The 24,170-nt window shown below is 39.2% G+C and overlaps 1 protein-coding gene across 1 annotated transcript in view; it reads left to right on the top strand.

Moving 5' to 3' along the window:
• ZSWIM6 (zinc finger, SWIM-type containing 6) overlaps positions 1-23,320 on the top strand; it is a 290,373-nt gene extending 267,053 nt beyond the window's left edge. The window contains exons 8-14 of the mRNA XM_006876135.1: positions 1,643-1,789; positions 3,668-3,928; positions 7,484-7,619; positions 11,122-11,279; positions 11,835-11,998; positions 18,315-18,396; positions 20,556-23,320. Coding sequence (XP_006876197.1) covers positions 1,643-1,789; positions 3,668-3,928; positions 7,484-7,619; positions 11,122-11,279; positions 11,835-11,998; positions 18,315-18,396; positions 20,556-21,418 — 1,811 coding nt within the window. The 3' untranslated portion in view covers positions 21,419-23,320. The remainder of the gene's footprint in view (positions 1-1,642; positions 1,790-3,667; positions 3,929-7,483; positions 7,620-11,121; positions 11,280-11,834; positions 11,999-18,314; positions 18,397-20,555) is intronic.
• The last annotated feature ends 850 nt before the right edge of the window (positions 23,321-24,170 follow it).

A 24,170-nucleotide genomic window follows, 5' to 3' on the forward strand; every position in this document is an offset into this window, starting at 1 on the left:
AAGTTGTCAAGGACTTCATTCTTCTTGGATCAACTATCAGCACTCAGAAACAGCAGTCAAGAAATCAAATGACATATTGCATGAGGCAGATCTGCAATAGACCTTTTTAAAGTGTTGAAGAGCAAAGATGTCAGCTTGAGGACTAAGGTGCGCCCGACCCAAGGCATGGTATTTTCAATAACCTCATATGCATGTGAAAGCTGGATAGTGAATAAGGAAGACCGTAGAAGAATTGATGTTTTGAGTTATGGTGTTGGAGGAGAATATTGAAAGTGCCATGGGCTGCCGAAAGAACCAACAGATCTGTGTTGGAAGAAGTGCATCCAGAGTGCTCCTTAGAGGCCAGGATGGCCAAATGTCGTCTCTCATACTTTGGACATATTGTCAGGAGGGACCAGTCACTGGAAGGTCAGAGAAAAAGAGGAAGAGCCCCAAGGGAGATGGATTGGCAAAGTGGCAGCATTAACGGGCTCAAGCATGGCAACAATTGTGAGGTTGCCCCAGGACCGGGCAGTGTTTCGTTCTGCTGTGCATAGGGTTGCTATGAGTCAATATCGACTTGATGGCACCTAACAACAACAACAACAAATGATAGCTTTGGCATGTACCTTTATAACTCAAACAGTTTATATATTGAGTGTTGTGTTTACCTTTTGTTTTACGCTTTTAATTAAAGAGACATTTCCAGCTGAATACAGTTTTGTTTTTATCTTTTTACTGTGAGTTAAGTGAAGGTTTACAGACAAGCTCATTAGTTTTACATGAATACACTTTGCTTTATCTCAGTGATTGCAATCCCTTTTATGCAACAACAGTTGTCCTGCTGCCTCCCTGTGGTTACCCATCTACACTATCTTCTTTTAAGCTCTTATTTGTGGAATATATATGTATATATACACCCACCCGACTCTTCCTCCATACCTATTCAGGTCTCTGTCTATGTATCTACACACAGAATACTCCCTCCCCTTCACTCGAGTTAACATGTGCTTGTACTTCTGGTGCAGCACTGTAGGATCAGCACTGGACTTCGAACTGCAAGGTCAGCAGTTCAAATCCACCAGCTGCTCCTTGGAAACCCTATACAGGATCACTGTGAGTTGGAACTGACTCAACGACATTTAACAAAAACAATAACCCTTTAGCCAGTGAATTACTCTCCCTTCCTGCCCACACCGGGTAGCCACCAAAGAATATTTCTTTTAGTATGAAAACCTTTTCTTGAGTTTTTACAATAGTGGTCTTATACAATATTTGTCCTTTTGTAATTGGCTAATTTTACTCAGAGTAATGACCTCCAGGTTCATCCATGTTATTAAGTGTTTAACCTACTCATCAGTGTTACATAGTATTCCATTGTGTGCATGTACCAAAGTTTGTTTATCCATTCTTTTCATTGGTGAGCACTTAGGGTGTCTCCATCTTCTTGCTATTATAAATAGTGCTGAATGAACATACATCCGTGTGCATATATCTACTGAAGTCCTGGCTCTTATTTCCTGTGGGTATGTACCAAGTAGAGGGATTGATGGGTCATACTGAACACAGTTCATTTTTATGATAAATGGTAAGTCCTCTTTTCCTCTTATTTTCTACCTTCTCTCCTCTTCTTCTCATCTCTCAAATCCTTTCTTTTATACAGAGCTACCCCATAAAAGCATAACCTCAATTACCAATCTGGAGGGCTGGGTTGGACATCCTTTGGACCCCGTGGGCACTCTCTTCAGTAGCCTTATGGAAGCCTGCCACATTGACGATGAAAGTTTCTCTGGTTTCTCAGATTTTACAGGTAAAAGCTGTCAACATTTGCCTCATGTGCTTTTCTCTTTCTAGAGCAGTAATTGTAAACTGTTTTTCTTCACTTTGCTTTATGAATTCAGATAATGAACAATACCTTCAGTTTGCAAGAAAGCAAGGAAATGAGCATTCTCCTGTGTTTCAGGCAGTCACTGTAAGCTAGGGAAAATTGACAGTTAGTGGCATGTTGTTAAGAACATTTAATATATTTAGTTCCGTCTAACCAATGATTCTAAATCTAAGAATTTAACTGCATTTATGACTATTTCCTAGCTCAATGATAAAAATGTGCATCATAGCAGTTTAGAATCAGACAATTTAGTTTTTCTGATTTGCCTGCACATTACAAGTGACTTGTCACTTAAATATTTTAGTCTACCTTAAGGAGAACATACCAAATAAAAAACAAAACACTGAAAACAAAAGCTTGTTACCATCAAGTTAATTCTGACTCATAGGGACCCTAGAGAACAGTTTTCTAAGACTGTGATCTTTATGAAAATAAATCCTCTTTTTCCTGTAGAGTGGCTGGTGAGTTCGCACTGCTGAGCCTTTAACCACTGTGCCACCAGGGTTCCTTATGAGAGCATTGAATGCATCAAACTCTTCTACATCACAGATTACTTTAAAGTGGTGTTTTGAGATTTTTCTTTGGTCCCTGGAGATTTAAGCATCTTCCCTCAGAAAACTTCCCCAGGGCATTGGGTGGAAGTGAGGAAGGGAGAAAGGATTGTTGCTCAGCTATTGCTTTGGTGGATGAGGCCAGGGGTATATGAGATTGCCCCTCTATGATTTCCCCTGTGGTGACTGGTTACCTTCATGGATTATGGGTGACCCAAACCCTGTTGGGCAAGTCAGAGGTTATGACTGAATTAGCTCACCTTGGGAGTCTCATGCTTGAAGCCTTTTGTAATTTCTAACAGATGCCCCATAGCAGAGACAAGAAAATCATTCTTAAAGCCTCATTCCTATTGCTGTAATGGATGACTCTTGGATAACAAAAGGACTTTAAAATTGGTTACATATGTTGTATTTTATATTGTTTTTCTATACATTGTGACATTATAATACAGTGGACAGTTTTGTTTTTTAAAATGTCAGGTTTTACAAAAAAGAAAGTTGCTATTGCTGTCATGCAGTTTTACCACTGTTTAATTGAAAATTTTTTTTCTTTATAAGTATTAAGCTTAAGTTTCTTATAGTTTTCTTTGGTGATTCGTTTTCAAAGGGAGAGAAATATTCATAATACGTTGAACAAATATCCATAAGACCCTTGAACAATGCAGGGGTTAGAGATGCTGACCTCCCACACAGTCAAAAACCCGTGTATAATCTGCAATTGACAACTTGAACAACCTGGGTGTGAACTGTGCAGGCCCGCCACTATTGAGGTGAGCCCAAGTGTTTCGAGTAACCATTTAAAACACCATGTGACACTAATCATCTACGAGTAAGCAGTTTGTCTCTTCAGTAACTGCCAGCTCCCCCCAACTCTGCCATCCCCCAACTGGAGAGAGGAACTGCTCACACGTGTGCTTAGCATCACACCGCATACTTGCAACACTTGAGATCACCAGGAAAAAAAAAAGAGAAAGAAATCAATCATGTATAAGTGGGTCTATGCAGTTCAATCTCATGCTGTTTGAAGGTCAACTGTATTCTGTCCCCAAAACATTCACACCCAGTCAGTCATAGTCCTTTAAAAAACGACATTGGAAAACTGCACATTAACCTAAGAAACATGTGTTCCGGCCTTCTCAGAATTAAGTCAGTAATTCATTGAATAGTATTAGTGGAATAAATATTTGTATCAAACAGATTGCCTGCAAAAGTAGTTTTTGAGCTCTGGTTTCTTTGTGGCATTTTACAGAGAACACGGGGCAGTGCAAGTCTATGGAATACCAGCATCTACCTGCACACAAATTCCTGGAAGAAGGGGAATCCTATTTAACACTGGCTGTGGAAGTAGCTCTGATAGGGCTGGGACAGCAGCGGATCATGCCTGATGGGCTGTACACACAAGAGAAAGTTTGCCGGAATGAGGAGCAGCTCATTTCTAAGCTTCAGGAAATTGAATTGGATGACACACTGGTGAAAATTTTTCGCAAGCAGGCAGTCTTCCTTTTAGAAGGTAGTCTGATAAACATTTTCCACTTGTTTAGCCAATTTTATATAGTCACTAGTACTTCTGATGTTAGAAGTTGTTATCCTGATTAGTATGGTTACTACTATAGGCATATTTGCTATCTGAAAAAAATAGTATACTTAATTAAAAAGTATAGACATTGAAATTTATGTCGTTTATATAGATAGTCTGTTAGAAATCAACCCTAAATGATGCTTTGAAAAAGACCATTTTTATTTCGGCTGTGTTGTTCCTGAGATAAATTCAAGTCTGATATTTATTGAGTCATTGCTGGTAGCCATGTTCCTATGTGCTTAATCAATTAAATAATAAAATGAAAATTGGTTGGCATGCCTCTAAATTATTGGCTGTTACCTAATCTGGATTTTGAATATGTCATTTGCACACACTGACCAAGTACTGAAGGCTACAGAGTGAATTTCCATTGCACCAACTAATAATATTCCAGAGTATTCATTAGGCATAAAATGTTTCATAGATTTTCTAAGGCAGAGTCTAATTTTCTTCTTTTTATAAGGTCAAGATCTTAAAGGATCTAAAAATTTTGACTGACATTATTTTTTAGATTTTTTTTTTCCCCTCCAAAAGGATAAGTGTAGTCAATATATAATAGTCTAATCTTTTGTGCAAATTTAGGCAGTATGTGACTGGTGAGATTACTTCTACCTCTCAAGTGCATACATGTTGTTATTGTGGAGTTAATCCAGGATTGATAAGTTTATAAAGTGTTACTCTATGTGGAAGGGATTTAGGGGGGGAAAAGGCATTTCAAAGCCTCCTTCTTTGTTCACAAGTGAAGATCTAAATAGAAGAAAATGATTTGCTTGATTATATTGTGCATTCATATGCTTTAGAAATGCATTTTAAAGGAAATTTTACCAATGGTATATTTAATTTTGGAAAAAGTTCCTAATAATTTTTTGAAGTGCTCAACTGAAGTTTTTCCTTTTCTAATGATATAAACCAATTTGGGCAAATTTCAAGAGTGGTTTTGATTCTTTGCAATTTCCTTTCAATTGTATTCCATATAATTTCTTTTAAAATAAGCAGTATCATCAGCCACAAACTTTTTTTTTTAATGCTACCTGTCACTGGTTCTTAACTAACCAGCTTTTAATTCCCATTGTACTGAAGGACAGGACAAGGCTGTATGTTTTTAAAAGTTAATAGTATCTGACATCTTTTTATCATTGACCTTTTCTATGTCTTCATGTTCATTACTCATGGATATTTTTTAACTTTGCCCTTAGTCTTTGATTAGTCCATCCTTCCCCATTAAACGGTTTTATTAGAACCATGCCTGATAAGGAACTCCATTGGCGCAGGACAGGAGTCAGTCCAAGGGGAAGCCACAGGGCTAGTTCTATAAACTCCAGACGATATGACCTCCATGACTGAGCTGTCTGACAGCACCAGGGCATAAAGTTTGTCTGCATGTACACTTCGTACTGAATTCAGTCAAGGACAAATTATTTCGCCAAGGTATCTGAAAAGAGGGAGCAGTAACCCTGTATTGTGGAGAGTTCATGTCTCTTGGCCATGATGTTAGATGTGTTTGTTTCCTACTAGGAAAGCACCTTTGGAGAAGCTTTCAGGTTTTCATTTGTCAGTACAGTAGGTTTCTGATATTACACTGATTGTTAATACACAGATAATTTTATAATATCGTTTGTCCCTCACTAAATGTTTTAGATGTCTCAGTAGAGTGTTTCACATTCCTTTCCCTGCTAACTACAAATATGTAGGGGCTTGAAAAACACTGTAGAAAAATGGAATTAAAAGATAATGGAATTTTCTCATTAACTTGTAGAAACCCTCTCCTCGGTTACTTGGTGGTTTACAGGGAAATACTGAGAGAAATACTGAAGGGATGAAGCATGTCGATAATCTACAAATATATTGTTGTTGTTGTTGTTAGGTGTCATCAAGTCAGTGCCAGCTCATAGCAACCTTATGCACAGCAGGACAAAACACTGCCCGATCCTGGGCCAACCTCACTACTGTTGCCACACTTAAGTCCATCGATGCTACCACTTGGCCAATCCATCTTGTTGGGGGTCTTCCTCTTTTTCTCTGACCTTCTGCCTTACCACACATGATACCCTTCTCCAGTGACTGGGATCCCTCCTGACAATGTGTCTGAAGTATGAGAAACAAAGTCTGGCCATCTTGGCTTCCAAAGCCTGTAAATAAGAGTTAGCCACACTTACATAATTAAAGCATTTAAAAATGTCTTAAGAGAAAGAGATCAATAGATCTAATAAAATTGCAAATCTAAGGTGGACTGGTAACCGCAAGATCAGCAGTTCAAATCCACCAGCTGCTAGGGTTGCTATGAGTCAGAACTTACTTGACGGCACTTAACAACAAGGATGGATTTTAGTTTGCCTCAGAGGAAAAAAAATAAAGTTGTTTATGTGACTTTAAAAGTACTTAAGTAATGAACAGTTCAAAAATACCCAAACATAAATCAGATTTTAAATGACCCTGCATTAAAAATGATCTAGAATATGTCATATTCCTACGCAATGCCTAACTCAGGAATTCCTCTCACTGCTTCTTGTGAACTTGCATTCTAAACTCTTGGTCACACAGTTTCCTCATGGAAAACCAATACATTATGTCCTCTGAGTGATAGTGTCATGGTTCATCATCTTAGAAATCTTGAAACAGACATTACCCAAAGGTGACATGGAAACTAATTTATTAATCACTTTATAGTAGAGAAATCTCAAAGTACCTAAGTGGAAAGTGGTTGAACTAACCACTGTGGTTTCCTTTCAACATTTATTTGAAAAGAGTGTGTTGCCCTTCTCACGGCGGCAGAGAGCACACAGAGGGACTTGGTTCTCCCACCAGGCCTGTTGTAATTTACAAGAAATCAAGCTTGACAGCTGAAATATAATTTTGTTTTTGAAATTGGCCTTCTGGCATCCAAAGTGTGGTAGATTTCCAGTTACGTCATTTTTTTTTTTTTCTTTTGTCTATGGTGAGTATAAAATGATAACTATTCTTTTATTAATTTCTGGGAACTGATCTATTAGGACATTTCTACTTAATAGAAACAACAATGCTGTTTAAAGTCTTTGTGATGCAAGCTGTGGTTCAGAGTCCTCTTCCACCTGTCACTCCCACCTTTTAGGCAGTGTTCTTCCCTGGAAACCTGGCTTGTCTCTGCCCCTAAGACTGACTGGTCCAGGGACAGGGTTCGTAGTTAGGCAGCGGTCATCTGTGCACATGTGACTGTGGATGCTCAGATGTTGGGCCTGTAGACAATGTGACTTGAGTTCAGTGAGATTTTATACTTCAGAGGCTTTCTTCTCTTAAAAGCAGTTATAATATGAAAAACTTCTGTCCCATAGTTCTATGGTTTTCATTTGACCCGTGGTATAGGGCAGATGTTTATGAATAAAACTTGTCTTCCTTTCTACTCCGTCACTTAGATTCTTAACTAGATTAACTTGTGTATGTTATAACTTTACATATACATTATTAAATATTCTTTTAAGAATTTAAAATGTGTATGCTCTCTTCCCACAGCCGGACCATATAGTGGTTTGGGCGAAATAATCCACCGGGAGAGCGTTCCAATGCACACATTTGCCAAGTATCTCTTCACCTCTCTCCTACCTCATGATGCTGAATTGGCATACAAAATTGCACTGAGAGCAATGCGGTACGTATTCACAGCCCAGCTGGGCAGAGGCAATCCAAATTCCCCACTGGGAAAATGGCTTTTAACTGACTTCTTCGTCATTCATGTTTCTTATAGGCAGCAGAAAAGCTCAGGAAACTGCTAATTTATGCTTCTTAAGTTGTTGTCTTGGTGGTTTATTTACTGGCCTGGTTTTGTTTTGATTGAAAGAAAGGGAAGAATTGTATCCTTGCTTGACTGCTGTCATATTCATTCTTCATGTGGCTTTTCCTGTTTTTCTTGAAGCTAAAATTTGGGGATAGAGAACGATTTCAGGACTGGTTTAATCACAAGGCAACAATAGTTGAGACCTTCCTAAATAATGAATTGTTTTGTAAAAATTAAACTTTCAAAACAGTGAGAAAAACTATATACAGTGGATTGACTATAATAGACAGAGTATAATAGAATAGCCACCACACCTGCTGCAGTTCCAAATTTCATCAGTTATGCAAAGAGGTCCTTGGTAGCACAGAAACACCTCTGTGATCAGCTTGAGGATGGGAGAAGATGGAGGATGTGTATACTATCGGAGGACTCCCTCCTGAGCCTCCAGGAGAGAGCCCCTGAATTCGGAATACTGTTACCCCTCTTCAGTCCATCCTTTTCAGTAACTCCAAGTACAGCGTCTTAGCCTCTGCCACTCACCTTTGTGTTTTCACTTTCCTTTTTAAAATTCGTTTACCAAGTACGTTTTGGTTTGAGTTTGTTTAGGGTGAATATTGTTTGTTTCAAACTTAGTAGTTTTCCATCTTTCATGTAATCTGTTAAACTGTAAATAAGTCACATTTCTTAAAATAATTAGCTTTTGTTCTTTTTTCAGTTAATAAAACACTCTTATATTTCTAATAGAACATACAACTAGACCCCATTATTTAGGGCCTGTGAGCCCTGGTGTGGCACTGTGGGTTAATGTGCTGGACTGCAAGGTCAGTTTGAACCGCAACGTTGGCTGTTCAAGCTCACCAGCCACTCCTCAGAAACCTTATACAGGATTACTCAATCAGAACCGACTCAAAAGCACATAACAACAACAGTGATCGGAATGGACTTAACAGCGATGATTGTTTGGTTTTGACTTAGACTCACCTATGGAGTGCAGTTCTAGCCTGCACACATGGAGTCACCACGAGTAAGAGTCAACAAAAGACTGTTAATAGTCATCTAGAGACAAACATGTATAAACCTCAAAGCTTGAGTCCACTGAAGTCTGATCCCTTTTTATCAAAGATTTTGTTTGTAATTATTGCAGTGGATTAGAAAAATAAACCCATGCTTATGTATTACCAAAAACCCAGAAGTTAGTTTCATCTTAGGAAAGTGATGAGTAGCTTTATCTGTCAGATCTTTTTTCTGCAGTGATTGGATGAGAGAATTTTATACAAGTGTGTGTATATGCATATACATGTTTATGGGTCAGTCGGTTTTTTGACTAATATCCTTTTAATTTGACATGCTTTTTTGGCACCATGAAACCACTTTGACCTGACCTGTCAGAGAAATCTTATAAGTATACCCTCTTGTCTACTTGTAAAATAAAAAAAATTAAAAAGTTAACCAGCAAAAGTCATTTTCCAGTACCAAATTACTTGATACCACTTGGTTTATACATTTATTTTAGATTACAATATTTATAGTAAGTGGGTTCCTTTTTCTATTTTTGGAAGTTGAAATGAAAATGACCCTATTTTTACTCAAATCTTAAGAAATACCCTGTTTTAAAGGGGAGGATGTTAATATTTTTATGTCACCAGATGCTGTTCCTACGACGACTGGTAAGGTTTAAAACAGCAAACGGTTTCTCTGTGGTTCTAGTTTTTTTTTTAAAGATATCTGTCACATGGAAAGGCTTGCTTTTCTGACACTCAGAAACTCATTTATATTCACCCTTGGTTGCTGCCAAGACAATTTTTCTGTGGGGGCTATAGAGCAGGGCACAAGTGAAATGTTTTTCTGCCCTTTCTCCACTACCAGCCAGTATTAGCCCAGCCAAAAGCTGTTATGGAAGGAGGTAGTATAACCTACCAGAGCATCTCAAGACAGCCAGGGAGAGACAGGGTTGACTTTTCTCTTCTTCTGAAAGGAGAGGCTGAAGAATGGTGTCTTCCGCACTCATTTTTCTCGTCTTCCCATGGATGTTGACTGGTTTTCTCTACAGTAATGTTGGCAAGATAATGCCTGTGAATGCAGGAACTTTCAGAGTTATTTTAAAAAGCTAAATAACAACTGTGACAAGATTCTTACACATAATTGTCCACCTTACTGCCCTGTAATGCAATTCATCCCTTCATCCCTGGTGGTGGTGGTTTTGTGCTGTGGACTCCTAGTGACCTGGTATAGGGTTTGCAAGGCTGTAAATCTTTATGGGTGCAGAAAGCCTCATCTTTCTCCCAAGGAAGGCCTGGTAGTTTCAAACTGCTGACCTTGCGCTTTGCAGCACAATTCATAACCACTACGCTACCAGAGCTCCTTCTTAGTCCCAGTTTTAACCTATAGTCCCTAACACTGGTGTTCTTGCATAAAGGTCAGTTGCTTCATTTGTAACTTCTCCAATTGTCTGTGACTGGTACTTATAATTGGAAGACATCAGTACTGTGTGCTTTCTTTTTGAGCGTTTTTCTGTACTTGTCAACATATTCTTACTCACAGGCAGATTGATTGCAATCAGAAGTCACAATGGATTTATGCAAAACTGTCAAGGGACAGATACTTAGATCAGTTGAATTCTTCATCTCAAACATGATTCATAGAACTTATTCTAACTTCAAAGTTTTGAAGTTACAAGGAACTAATTCTGCAGAAAAGTAGGAATGTACGGAAAAGCAGTCTTTTTAAAAAAAAAAAAAAAAAGTTACATTCCCTCTTGTATTGTGTTTTAATAAGCAGTCTTATTCATCTCATCCATCCACTGGTTCCTGACTGCTATAATCTCCATCTTAAATATTCATTCACTTCATTAGGAGTCTTGGTGCGGCATTATAGAATAAGTGCTCAGTCACAAGGTCAGTTTGAACTGAAAGGTTGGTTAGCAGTTCAGACTCACCAGCTGCTCCTAGAAGATCCTATGGAGGGTCTCTGAGTTGGAACTGACTCAAGGGCACTTAACAACAACAATCAGTTTCTTTTTATTTTTATTTTTTTAAGGTGTGGTAAACTTCAAAAATTGAATTCAAAAGTAGGTAAGCATCAAAACTTGCTTCACAGCTTGTCAGTGTTACATATATCTTAATTTCCCTGAAGATAACAAATTCCTGAATGGTATGAAAGACAGGAAATCTCTCCATTTTCAGTGATGATCAGTTAACAAGATGATTGTCATCCAGACAGTAGAGTATAACTGCACCAGCTCTTCTGACACCAGAAACCTGAACAATCTCTTTTAGTGTCTACCTGTTACTCCTCTGGCTTCTGCTGGCTGATCCCTGTGGCCGAGGTAATGAACTAATAATAATTAGGGGTCAACTGCCTTGTCCTCTCATTACAGGTTACTAGTATTGGAATCTACTGCTCCAACTGGAGACCTCACTCGCCCCCACCACATTGCGTCAGTTGTTCCCAACCGATACCCTCGTTGGTTCACTTTAAGCCACATAGAATCCCAGCAGTGTGAGCTGGCATCCACCATGCTAACTGCAGCCAAAGGTACTGAATTGCCCTGAGGCCTCATAATTATTTTGTCAGTTTGTTGTTTAGTAAACGGGTGATGTTTTCTGCTAAGTTCTCAATAGTGGTGCTATGGTCAGATGTAGATTGTAAGGGACCCTTCCTTTAGATATTAGCTTTGAGACTAAACAGGTGCTACTCATTTGAGCCTGGCACTTTGCTTATCTAACTGCATCAGTAAGCTTAAGACTGCAGAGTTCAGGTTAGTGACTAGCCAAGAGAATATAAATGGCAGTTGAGATTCAGAAGCAGATTTAAAAAGTTAGTTTAAAATTTTTTTCTCCCTGAAATATAGACCAAAAATACATACATTGGAACTAGGGGAGCCTCATGTTACTCATTGAGGGTGGGTCTTGGTGTCTCATTTTTTGAAGTCAATGATTCATAGGCACTTAGTGAGCATCTCAGGTAAATTAATTTATGTGTTATGTTTGTTTCCCTCCTTTTGTGTTTCTTGTGTACGTGTAGAGTATTGTGTTTTGGTTTCCTTTGCTTTAACTTGGTTTGGTTTGGCTTTCCTCTTGTTCATTGCAGGCGATGTTCGGAGGCTGGAAACAGTATTAGAATCCATCCAGAAAAACATTCACTCCTCATCACACATCTTCAAGCTTGCCCAAGATGCATTTAAAATAGCAACTCTCATGGACAGTTTGCCAGACATCACTCTTTTGAAAGTGTCTCTGGAGCTGGGGCTGCAGGTACATGACTGGTGGTCTTAGAGAAACATTTGAAGACCTCTTCTTTCCTAGGGCACCAAGAACTGCTAAACGAAGGCACCATCTGAGACTTGTTTTTGCTTGGTAGAACTTTTTAGTGTAGGTAAACGACTCTTCCGAGTATAATTACGGTAGACTAATAGAGAGCTGTGGTCATTTCCAACTGAACTGGACTGTCGCCTGAGGTACAGGGACTATCTATCTATTCAGAAACCCTGTTTGATTCTTTAAAAAAAATTCCATCTTCTGAATTGTAGCATTAACATTATTGTTTTTGCCTTTGAATTAAAGGAGAAAAATTATTACTAGCCAGAAACCTTAGTAAAGCTAGTATGTATAATGAAGATTCAGTTGTTAGGGTCAGTTTTTTAAAGGAGGTATGGACTTTTATTGATGTTTGCATTTTCATAATAGATGGGCAGATCTATCTGTTTTCTATAACCCTGAGAAAATTCGGTGAAGGAGTGGTTAGGCCAGCGTCCAGGTTCAGCTTCTAGCAGGCCTCCATAAACCTATTACCAAGGACATTCTGAATTAGTCATGCAGATGGATGGGAGCTTCTAGTTTCCAGACAGATTACTATATAAACCAGGAACTGAAAAATGTATATTTCTACTTCTCTCATGGAATCTGTGTTAGTGTTTGTTCTTTTGTTGGTTTTTCCTTGCAAACAGGCAGTGAAAAATCACCTCCCAATTGTCCAGAGTGTGGGCTGTGGAATGACCTGTTGGATGACCAACATGGATTCTAGAATGGTCACACCCTTACAATGATTATTCTGGGTTCTAGTACGGGTTCCCTCTTACAGTGATTAACTTGGCTTTAGCATGGACACTTCCTTACAGTGATTTATCTGTCTTCTAGCTACCTTACAATGATTATTTGGGATTTTAGTATGGACTCCCCTTTACAATGACTATCCTGTCTTCTAATATGGGCACCCCCTTAAAATGATTAATCTGGGTTCTAGTATGGACTATCCCTTACAGTGATTATACTAGGTTCTAGTATGGACACCCCCTTACAATGATTATTCGGGGTTTTAGTCTGGACTCTGCCTTACAATGATTATCCTTGCTTATAGTATCTCATTGTATCGTTCTGTGATGGCTTGTGAGTTGCTGTGATTCTGGAAGCTATGCCACCAGTATTTTAAATACCAGCAGGGTCATCCATAGTGGACGGGATTCAGATGACCTTCCAGACAAAGACTAACTAGTAAGAAGGAGACACGAACTACTTCCAAATATTTAGTCCCTGAAAACCTTATGAAGAGCAGAAAAACACTCTCAGATACAGTGCCGGAAGATGAGCCTCTCAGGTTGGAAGGCATTCAAAATGTGACTGGGGAAGAGCTGCCTCCTCAAAATAGAGTTGACTATGATGACACAAATGGAGTGAAGCCCTCGGGACCTTGATTTGCTGATGGGGCACAACTCAAAATGGAAAGAAACTGTTGTAGGCATTCATTAATAATCAGAACGTGGAATGTACGAAGTATGAATCTAAGAAAATTGGAAATTGTCAAAAATGAAATAGAATGTTTAAACATCGACATTCTAGGTATTAGTGAACTGAAATGGACTGGTATTAGCCATTTTGAATGTGACAATCACATGGTTTACTATGGAGGGAATGGCAAATTGAAGAGAAATGGCATCACATTCACCATAAAAAAAAAATATCAAGATCTGTCATGAGGTACAATGCTGCCTGTGATAGGATACAATCTATCAATGCGCCTACAGGGAAGACCAGTTAATACCACTATTATTCAAATTTACGTAGCAACCACTGAAGCCAGTGAGGATGAAATTAAAGAATTCTATGAACTTCTTCAGTCTGAAATTGATCAAACATGCCATCAAGATATATTGATAATCACTAGTGATTGGAATGCAAAGGTTGGAAACAAAGAGGAAGGCTCATTAGTTGGAAAATGGGTTTGGTGATAGAAATGATGCTGATATCACAGGATAGAATTCTGCAAGACCAGTCGTTTGTTCATTTCAAATACCTTTTTTTAACAGCATAAAAGGCAACTATACACATGGACCTCACCAGATGGAATACACAGAAATCAAATTGACTACGACTACTTATCTGGAAAGAGATGGTGGAAAGGGTCCATATATACTATCAGCCAAAACAAGGCCAGGGGAAGACTGCGGAATAGACCATCAATTGCTCATGTGCAAATTCAGACTGAAGCCAAAGAAAATGAAAACAAGTCCATGAGAGCGAAAATATGACTGAATATATCCCACCTGAATTGAGAGATCATCTGAAGAACAGATTTAATACATTAGACATTAAAGATAGAAGACCAGAAAAGTTGTGGGATGACATCAAGAACATCATACAGAAAGAAAGCAAAAGGTCATTAAGAAAACAAGAAAGAAGGAAAATACCACAATGGATGTCAGAAGAAACTCTGAAACTTACTCTCCAGTGTTGAGCTTCTAAAGCAAATGGAAGAAATGAGGAGGTACAAGAACTGAACAGAAAATTTCAAAGGGCAGCTTGAGAAGACAGAGTCAAATATTATAACAAAACGTGCAAAGAACTGAAGCTAGAAAACCAAAAAGGAAGAAGGAACATGCGCAGCATTTCTCAAGCTGGAGCAACTGAAGAGAAAATTCAAGCCTCAATTTTTGTTACTGAAGGATTCTCTGGGTAAATTATTGAATGATGCAGAAAGCATCAAAAGAACATGGAAGGAATAAACAGAGTCACTGTACTAAAAGGAAATGGTTGATGTTCAACCATTTCAAGAGGTAGCATATGATCTTGAGCCAGTGATCCTGGAGGAAGAAGTCCAAGGTGCATTGAAGGAATTGGCAAAGAACAAGGCACCAGGAATTGATGGCATACACATTGAAATCTTTCAACAAAGTGAGGAGGCACTGGAGGCACTCACTAATTTATTCCAGGAAATTTGGAAGACAACTATCTGGCCAATTTATGAAAGATCCATATTTGTGCCCATTCCAAAGAGACGCTCCAATAGAATGCAGGAATCATTGGGCAATATCATTGATATCCCATGTGAGTAAAGTGTTACTAAAGGCATACAGAAATGGCTATAACCAGACATTAACAGAGAGCTTCCAGAGGCTGAAAGCAGAGAATACCAGAGAGATGTTTACCTGTGCTTCTATTGACTACACAAAGGCTTTTGATTGTGTGGATCATGACAAGCTATGGACAGCATTGCAAAATATAAGTATTCTGGAACACTTACTTGTGCTTATGAGGAACCTGTATATAGACCAAGAGGCAGTTGTTCAAACAGAATAAGGGAATACCAAATGGTTTAAAACTTGGAAAGGTGTGTGACAGGGTTGTATTCTTTCACCATAGTTATTCAACCAGTAAGCTGAGCACATAATCTGAGAAGCTGGGTTATATGAAGAAAAACATGGCATCAGGATTGGAGGAAGAAGACTCACTAACAACCTGCAATATGCAGATAATACAACCTTGCTTACTGAAAGTGAAGAGGACTTAAAATATTTACTGATGAAGATCAAAGAGCACAGCCTTCTGTATGGATTGCATCTTAATGTAAAGAGAACAAAAATCCTTACCACTGGGGGACTCTTGCGCCCAGAGTCAGTGACATAGCCACAGAGGACTAGAGTGGAAAGTGAAGCGTCCAGCTGATAAGAAGAGAGGGTATATGCATAAGAACACCCACACTTTCAGATAATACCCACTTGACCTTGCTTCAATGACTGGATGATCAGAGCTTAACTAGAATAAAAAAGAAGATGGGTAAAAAAAGAGTAATCTGATACAATTTGATGAACTTGACCTACACCTATGGAAGCAGTAGCTCAAAAGAGGGAACAAAGCTTTTCAGCAAGTATCATTCCCACCCCCTCCATACACAGAGTAGACAGGGATGGGCAACTTGGACATTGGCTAGCCAAAATGGGGGGTGGGGGGCTACAAAGGCAAGAAGTGACTTGCTTACAAGCTTTCAAGAGAGAACCTAGGTCCAGAAGGCGTGGAGGAAGGTAGAATCTGTACTGTAGTATTCAATCTGTCTAGGCAGGGCTGATGAAAGGAAATGCGGATTGGTCTCTTGTGATAAAATAGTGAATAATTTGTTATCAGGACTAATTGTGAGGGTTGGAAATGTAAAGGTAGACGTTTTGTAGCAAAAGGAGGGGAGTAATTAACTTTTTAGTCTAGGAGCGGAGGTCCCTGGGACCATCAAGCAGAGAGTGGGATCTAACCCAGAGAAGCAATGATGCCAGAAATGGAGGCAGAGATGATGATGTGGAGAGATGGAGCAACTGGGGAGAGGAAGAAGGGCTGTGTGCTGATGACCAGGTGGTGAGGGGGGGGGGGCCTGGGGGTGGGTGATGTTACATGGAGGGGATTGTCACCATGGCAATGATATGATATACGATAGGATGAATGTAAAACTAATGGTCTCCCATGTAAACAATCACATAATTCACAATAAAACATTTAAAAAAAAAAAAAAAAAAACCTTACCACTGGACCAATAAATAACATTCTTATCAATGGAGGAAAGGTTGAAGTTGTCAAAGACTTCATTTTTCTTGGATCAGCTATCAACACATGGAAGCAGCAGTCAAGAAATCAAACGACGTATTGCATTAGGCAAATCTGCTGCAAAGACCTTTTTAAAGTGTTGAAGAACGAAGATGTCAGTTTGAGAACTGAGGTACGCCTTACCCAAGCCATGGTATGTTCAGTAACCTCATATGCATGTGAAAGTTGGACAGTGAGTAAGGAAGACCATAGAAGAATGTAGGCATTTGAGTTGTGGTATTGGAGGAGAATATTGAATGTACTGTGGACTGCCAAAAGAACCAACAGATCCATTTTGGAAGAAGTGCAGCCAGAGTGCTCCTTGGAAGGTGGGATGGCCAGGCTTTGTCTTCATACTTTAGACATCTTGTCAGGAGGGACCAGTCACCTGAGAAGGGTATCACGTTTGGTAAGGTGTGGAGGGTCAGAGAAAAAGAAGACCCCCAGTGTGATGGGACTGGCACAGTGGCAGCATCAGTGGGCTCAAACGTATCAATGATTGTGAGGTTGGCTTGGAATCGGGCAGTGTTTCGTTCTGTTGAGCATAGGGTTGCTATGAGTCAGTACCGACTCACTGACACTTAACAACAACAGCAAGTATGGACACCCCCTTACAATGATTATTCTGGGTTCTAGAATGGATACCTCGTTACAGTGATTATCCTGGGTTCTAGTATGGACTGCCCGTTACAGTGATTATCCTGGGTTCTAGTAGGGCGTCCCCTTAACAGTGATTACAATGGTTAATGACACTTTAAGAATTGCATCACTGCCAATGTACTTAGCATTGTAGCATTCAGTACTATACAAGCAGAGGGTGTTAGAAGATTGCATTTAAGCTGTACAATGACATATTTCAGATGTTGCTTTTGAAAAGTAAACTCTTGTTATTTGTGTTGTTTTTGTTATCATGCCTTTTCTTAAATGTATCATGCAGAAACAATCATAGGCACAAGCTTTCTGGATATTTGGAATTCTGACTAAATGACAGCTGACTGAGCATTTACTCCCTGCCTCATTCTCTGTAGGACCAGCACTGAGCCACACAGGTCTTTACCAAAGTTTGAGGGGTGTTAATATCAATAGAGTGTCTAAATCTAAAAAAGTGGAGGAATCAAGAAAAGGTGGATAATTTTATCATGGAACCTCTTATTGGACAGTGAGAAAAAAAAAATCAGATCGTTAATGATGACAAAGACTTTTTTCCCATAAGACTACTGTTATCATCACTGTAAGCAGAAAGTAGCAGTTAGAGATTGAAGAAATAATGAAAACAACTATTTTAAAATAAATCTTTTCCTCTTGAGGATTCCTAATCGGAATTAAATCCTGAGGAGCCTCAGAAACCTAGAACCATGGGATGTGAGAGCTGGAGAGGAGATGGGGACATGGACTGACTTTAATACTCAACTCCAGCCCTCTGATTTTGCAGATGAGGAAAGAGATTGTGTGACCTTTCCAGAATGCCACATCTGGTTAGGACTAGAAAGTTTTCCTGTTTACTGGCTTGGCAAGGTGAACTAAGAGAACCATGGACAAATCAAGTTCATATGCAGAGATTTGCTCCAAATAGATCTCTTCATTCCAGGAAGAAGGAAATATATATACTACTCCCTTCCAAGGTGTACATTGCTGGGGAGAAGATGCTTAGTATTGTATACCTGAGAATTATTTTTTCCCATTGATTTAGGATAATATCCCCAAACATTTTGTTATCCTGTTTTTACAGGTTATGCGAATGACACTATCAACCTTAAATTGGCGGCGTCGGGAGATGGTGAGGTGGCTGGTAACGTGTGCTACTGAAGTTGGTAGGTAAACTCTGAGGGGGCAGAAACTGGCTCAATTGCCTCATGATGTGATTTATAGTTATAAGTACCTTTTTCACTCTTTACCATAATCTCTCCAAACTTTTGCCCCTTCTGGCAATCTACAGGAATCCTCTCATCCCCTCCAGTTGTACACACTTGGATTCTTAACTTTTCAAACTTGTCACATTTTGGAGATTTTAACCTCTCGCTTGAAATGGAATATATCAGCCAATACTCCCTTGACAATCAGTTTTTTTTTGTTGCTCTCAGTGAACTTTTAGTAAGTTTGTGTGATGATCCAGTTAATGGCTTTATATGAATGGACCTCAGAGTTAATTCTTGGTAGAGTGGAAGCTACCTCTGAAACTAACTTGAGTGTGGCTCCATGGCTTAATCCAAATAGTGAAAAGTTTTCTAATTGTACTGACCTTCTTTTAACATCTTCTAATAGATGATGAGCGTCCATCATGATATTCAGCAAAGAAATGACCACTGAGTACGGCTTAGTTGAGCTTACAGATGTAGGTCCTAAAAAGATCCCCTGGTTGCTCGTAAGCTATAATTTGTGAGGCCCTACTGCCAGCTATTTCCCCTCCACAGCAGTAAATCAGCACTAAGGAAAACCGTACACTCTCAGCAGCAGTGCCAACACAAACAAAATGTGACTGTCTCAAATAAGTGTTGCTTAATTTTCTTTCTTTCTTCCGATTTGCATCAAGAAAGAATATCCATTTTGCTGAGAAGATATTGCCATCTCAGTGTTTGGATTCTGACGCAGCACAGATACTATAAAAATCATTCTTTAAATCTTTTTGATATTTTTAGAGTAATGTGTAATGGCTTGTTGTTTTGGAAGAAGAAAGATTAGTCTCAGTAGATATGTTTTAACAAAGCAATACAAAAATAATGCCATTTCAAAAACTGCCACAGAACTATCCCTCTGTATATGAAGTTATATATGTCTTTTCTCTTGTAGAAATTTAGTACTTCCTAGTCCTGGTGTGGCGCTGTGGTATAATGCACTAGACTGCAAAGTCGTCTTCAACTGCAAGATTGGCAGTTCAAGCTCAGCAAGTCGCTCCTTGAAAACCCTATACAGTGTCACTATGTATCAGAACCAATTCTTTGAACGTGTTATCAGGAGGGACTTGTTGTTATGTTCTGTGGAGTCGGTTCCGACTCATAGCGACCCTGTACAGGGTTTCTGAGGCTGTAAATCTTTACGGGAGCAGAAAGCCTTACCTTTTTCCCACTGTGCAGCTGGTAGTTTGGAACTGCTGACTCTGAAGATAGCAGCTCGATTCGTAACCACTATGCTACCAGAGCTCCTAGTCCCTGGAAAAGGATGTTTTACTGAGTAAAGTGTGGAGGGTCAGCAAAAAAGAGGAAGACCCCCAACGAGATGGATTGACACTGTCGCAGCAGCAATATGCTCAAATGTAACAACAATTGGGAGGATGGTGCAGGATCAGGCAGTGTTTCCTTCTGTTGTACACAGGATCACTATGCGTCTGAACAGACTTAATGACACCTAACATCCTAACAACATTAGAGCACATTCACTTGTAGGATTTTCCACAGCAGAGTCATAGTGGTCTGTGCATTTAAAATGGTTATGTTAAAGACCTTGTCAGCGATCCCCAACATTGAGTCATCTGTAGGTCTGCTTCTATTGATTTTTTTCGCTTGATTGGAGACATTTGTCTTACTTGCATGTCTAATAATTCTGTATTTTGTGTACTTAAATTTTCACACAAAACACACGCATCATATAAATACATCTGTTTTGGTGTGGACAGTAGTTCTTCTAATTCAAATTCTGTGGCAAGAAACTGCCTAGAGGCCTCAGTGAACTAACACACATTATCAGGTAACTAGTGTCTGGAATGGCAAGCAGCATCGTGCAAATACCAGCCACCGAGAGGATTAGTTCTTTATTACAGGAAGTGCATGTTCCTTTCAAGCATCTCACTGAATAACAATCTCTAATGACCTTATTCTAAAAGGTTGCTCCCAGGCACATTACCTGACAGGATTTTCTTGCCTCGCTCATGTCCTGAGATGGTTAACAGTGTAAACACTGATTATAAAAGTGGAAAGAAGGCAAGACCTCTGGGTAGCCTCCTTGTCAGTAATAGAGCTGTTTGTGTTTCTTGCAGGCGTTTATGCCCTGGACAGCATCATGCAGAGCTGGTTTACACTCTTTACTCCCACAGAGGCCACAAGTATTGTTGCAACCACCGTGATGTCCAACAGCACCATCGTCCGCCTCCACCTGGACTGCCACCAGCAGGAAAAGCTGGCCAGCAGTGCCCGGACACTTGCGTTGCAGTGCGCCATGAAGGACCCTCAGAACTGTGCCCTCTCTGCGCTGACCTTGTGTGAAAAGGATCACATAGCTTTTGAGACGGCGTACCAAATTGTTCTTGACGCTGCTACAACTGGCATGAGCTACACGCAGCTCTTTACAATAGCACGGTACATGGAGCATCGCGGGTACCCCATGAGGGCTTACAAGCTGGCCACCCTGGCCATGACCCATCTCAACCTGAGCTATAATCAGGACACACACCCTGCCATTAATGATGTTTTGTGGGCCTGTGCACTCAGCCACTCCCTTGGCAAAAATGAGCTTGCAGCTATAATACCTCTGGTGGTCAAGAGTGTCAAGTGTGCAACAGTACTGTCAGACATTTTGCGCAGATGCACTCTGACCACGCCTGGCATGGTGGGACTTCATGGAAGGAGGAACTCTGGTAAGCTCATGTCACTGGACAAAGCTCCCTTGAGGCAACTCTTGGATGCCACGATCGGAGCTTACATCAACACGACGCACTCACGACTCACACACATCAGTCCTCGGCACTATAGTGAATTTATAGAGTTCCTCAGCAAGGCCCGAGAGACCTTCTTAATGGCGCATGATGGACACATTCAGTTTACACAGTTCATTGACAACCTGAAACAAATCTACAAAGGCAAAAAGAAACTGATGATGTTGGTTCGGGAGAGGTTTGGTTGATAGAACTTGTATGAATGGGGGTGGGGGTGGGATGGGAGGGATGGTTTGTTTTTACTTGAGCCTGCCTTTGTACCCTTTTTAACTTAAAGAACAGAGCCACACCGGTATTATATGTGTATAGTTATATTGCGTTTGCCGACTAAATTGTCATGTTGTGAAAGCTTGTGTGTTTTTAATTTTTTCCCTTTTTCTTTTTGTTTTCTTCTTTTTTTTTTTTTTCCTTTTCTCTTTATTTTATTTTGTTTTGGTTTTGTATGCGAGAGAGGTTAAAAAGGTTTGGTTTACACTGAGTATATGTTGTCAAGTGGCAAAAGTCCACATAGCTCTCCTGTTTTCTGTATACGTTCACAGCCTCAAAAAAAAAAAAAATAATAATAATTGAAATGGCTTTAAAAACCAAACGAAACACCTCCATCCTGTGATAAGTACCTCGAATGGATTCAGCTTTACTCCTTTGTAACTCATCTTTACATTTTCAGCATATTTAAACAAACCAACAAAATGAAATACTAGTAGTTAAAAGGCTGACCCACGTGGCTTTGCAGTGCTGTTCGTCCAGAAGCATGGCACACGTTGCTTGTGCATGTGGAAACTTAGCGACTGTCAACATACATTCTCAGGGATTTATCAAAAATTAAAAAAAGAATGAGAGCATTTATTGTACTGTATATATATTATAGTATATGTCTGAATATTGAAAATATAACATTAACTAATTTATAAAAAAAAATATTCTATGTAATGCAAAATACTTGAAGCTGCAGTAGCTTGGTTTTAAACAAAAACAAAAACAAAAGTGAGAGAAAACCTACGAGAAGGACTAAAAGTGCGCCTTGCTTCAGGGTTGGCTCAGGCGGTGAAAACTTCATGCTGGGCATCTATGCAGAGCCACCTTTTGGATTGCACGGTTGGACTGAGACCTATTGGGAGAAATGATATATGTATATATATTTATACAGCTCTTGTATACATATATATATATATATATATGTATACACACTGACACACACACACACACCACCAACAACAACCACTACACCACACATGCTTGTAACAGTCACTAGAATAAAGAGGAACAACAAAATACACAGCCAGAGCAGCAAGCCTTAGCATTAAGAATATTCAGTATGCCGGAACTGGGGTTCGTGCCTCCTAGCCTAGGAAACTTTAAGAAATATCCTTTTGACACAAAACGCAAAACGTTTTCCAAAACAATTGACATGCTACATTATGCCTTTGCAGTGAGCTAATAATAAGCTAACCTGTGTGCACAAATAACATTATATATATTATATATCTATTCTGCATAGGTATTTTGACTTTGTGCAGGACAGAAAGTTGTGTAGGTATGACTGTTCTACTTTTCAGTTTTCTTTCTTTCTTTCTTTCTTTTTTTAAATATATTTTATTTTCTCTAGAATTACTCAAACAAAAGCAGCCTTCTATCTTGCCTTGTCTTAATGCTTTAAAATAACCAAACTGGAGATCTAACTACCAAACTGTTCATTATATTATTAAATACCAACTTTGGTTACAGTATAGTGTCTTTACTTTAGCTGATGGTTCTGTAACCTTGTGCTTTTTAAAGCAATTTTTATGTTTTGGTGCAAAAGTTGTCCAGTGTCTCTTGTTCCCTTCATTAGAGAACATGCTAGAGGTATGTTTGTAGGTATTTTTGTTTAGAAGAACTATTTCATGCGCTCCATTTTATTTATTATAATAGGTAAAAAGAAAAAAAAAAGGTTGTACTTCATCACCCATGTAAACATGCTCATGAAGTTGAAAGTAATTAAGATTTGATACACTGATATCAATTTATTTATGTAACTAAATCACTGTTTTATAAACTTGTTAATGATCAACAATTTTTGTTTTGATTAAAATTAGTTTTTTGAAAGTTGATTCTGCCTCCTTTATGATATATATCTCATTACACTCAAATGTGGTGGGTGGAACACATCTCTAAGTGTTTAGTAGTAATAATGTTGTTAAGTGCCATCAAGTCGGGCCTGACTCATAGCAACCCTGTGTAGGGTTTCTGAGGAGTAGCTGGTAAGCTTGAACCACCGACCTTGCATATAATATTAAAAAACCAACAAAAACACCCATTGCCATCAAGTGGATTCTAACTCATAGTGACCCCTCATGAGGTTTCTGAGACTAGTTTTTATGAAAGTGGACATCCTCATCTTTCTTCCTTAGAGCTGTCTGTGAGTCTAAACCACCGACCTTGTGGCTAACAGTCCAGTGCAATCCGAAAGCACCATCAGATCTCCTTATAATAAGTCATCAAGTTGTTTCTAACTCATAGCAACCCAGTATAGAGTTTCTGAGCCTGTACGTTTTTGCAGGAGCAAAAAGCCTCATCTTTCTCCTGCAGAGCGGTTGGTGGGTACAAACCACTGACTTAGTTCCCAGTCCCGTTTTTACCCTACAGCACCACCACACTCCTCCTTATGGGATATATAATATGTACACATAAATTTACATACATATAAATGGAGAGGGAGAGTCCTGATGTGGTGCTGTAGGATAAGTGCAGGACTGCAAGGTCAGTTTGAATAGCGAGGTCAGTGGTTCAAACTCATCAGCTGTTCTCAGAAACCTTACACAGGGTCACTATGAGTTGTAACCGACTTGACAGCACTTAACAAGAGCAGCAACAAAATTGTGACTACAGTGAGTTCAGTTAATATTTTTTATTAAACTGATTTAATCGTATTTGAAAATCATAAAACGTTCATTCCCACCC

The sequence above is a fragment of the Chrysochloris asiatica genome, unplaced genomic scaffold (assembly GCF_000296735.1).
Source record: "Chrysochloris asiatica unplaced genomic scaffold, ChrAsi1.0 scaffold00355, whole genome shotgun sequence".
Taxonomy (NCBI): Eukaryota; Metazoa; Chordata; class Mammalia; order Afrosoricida; family Chrysochloridae; genus Chrysochloris; species Chrysochloris asiatica.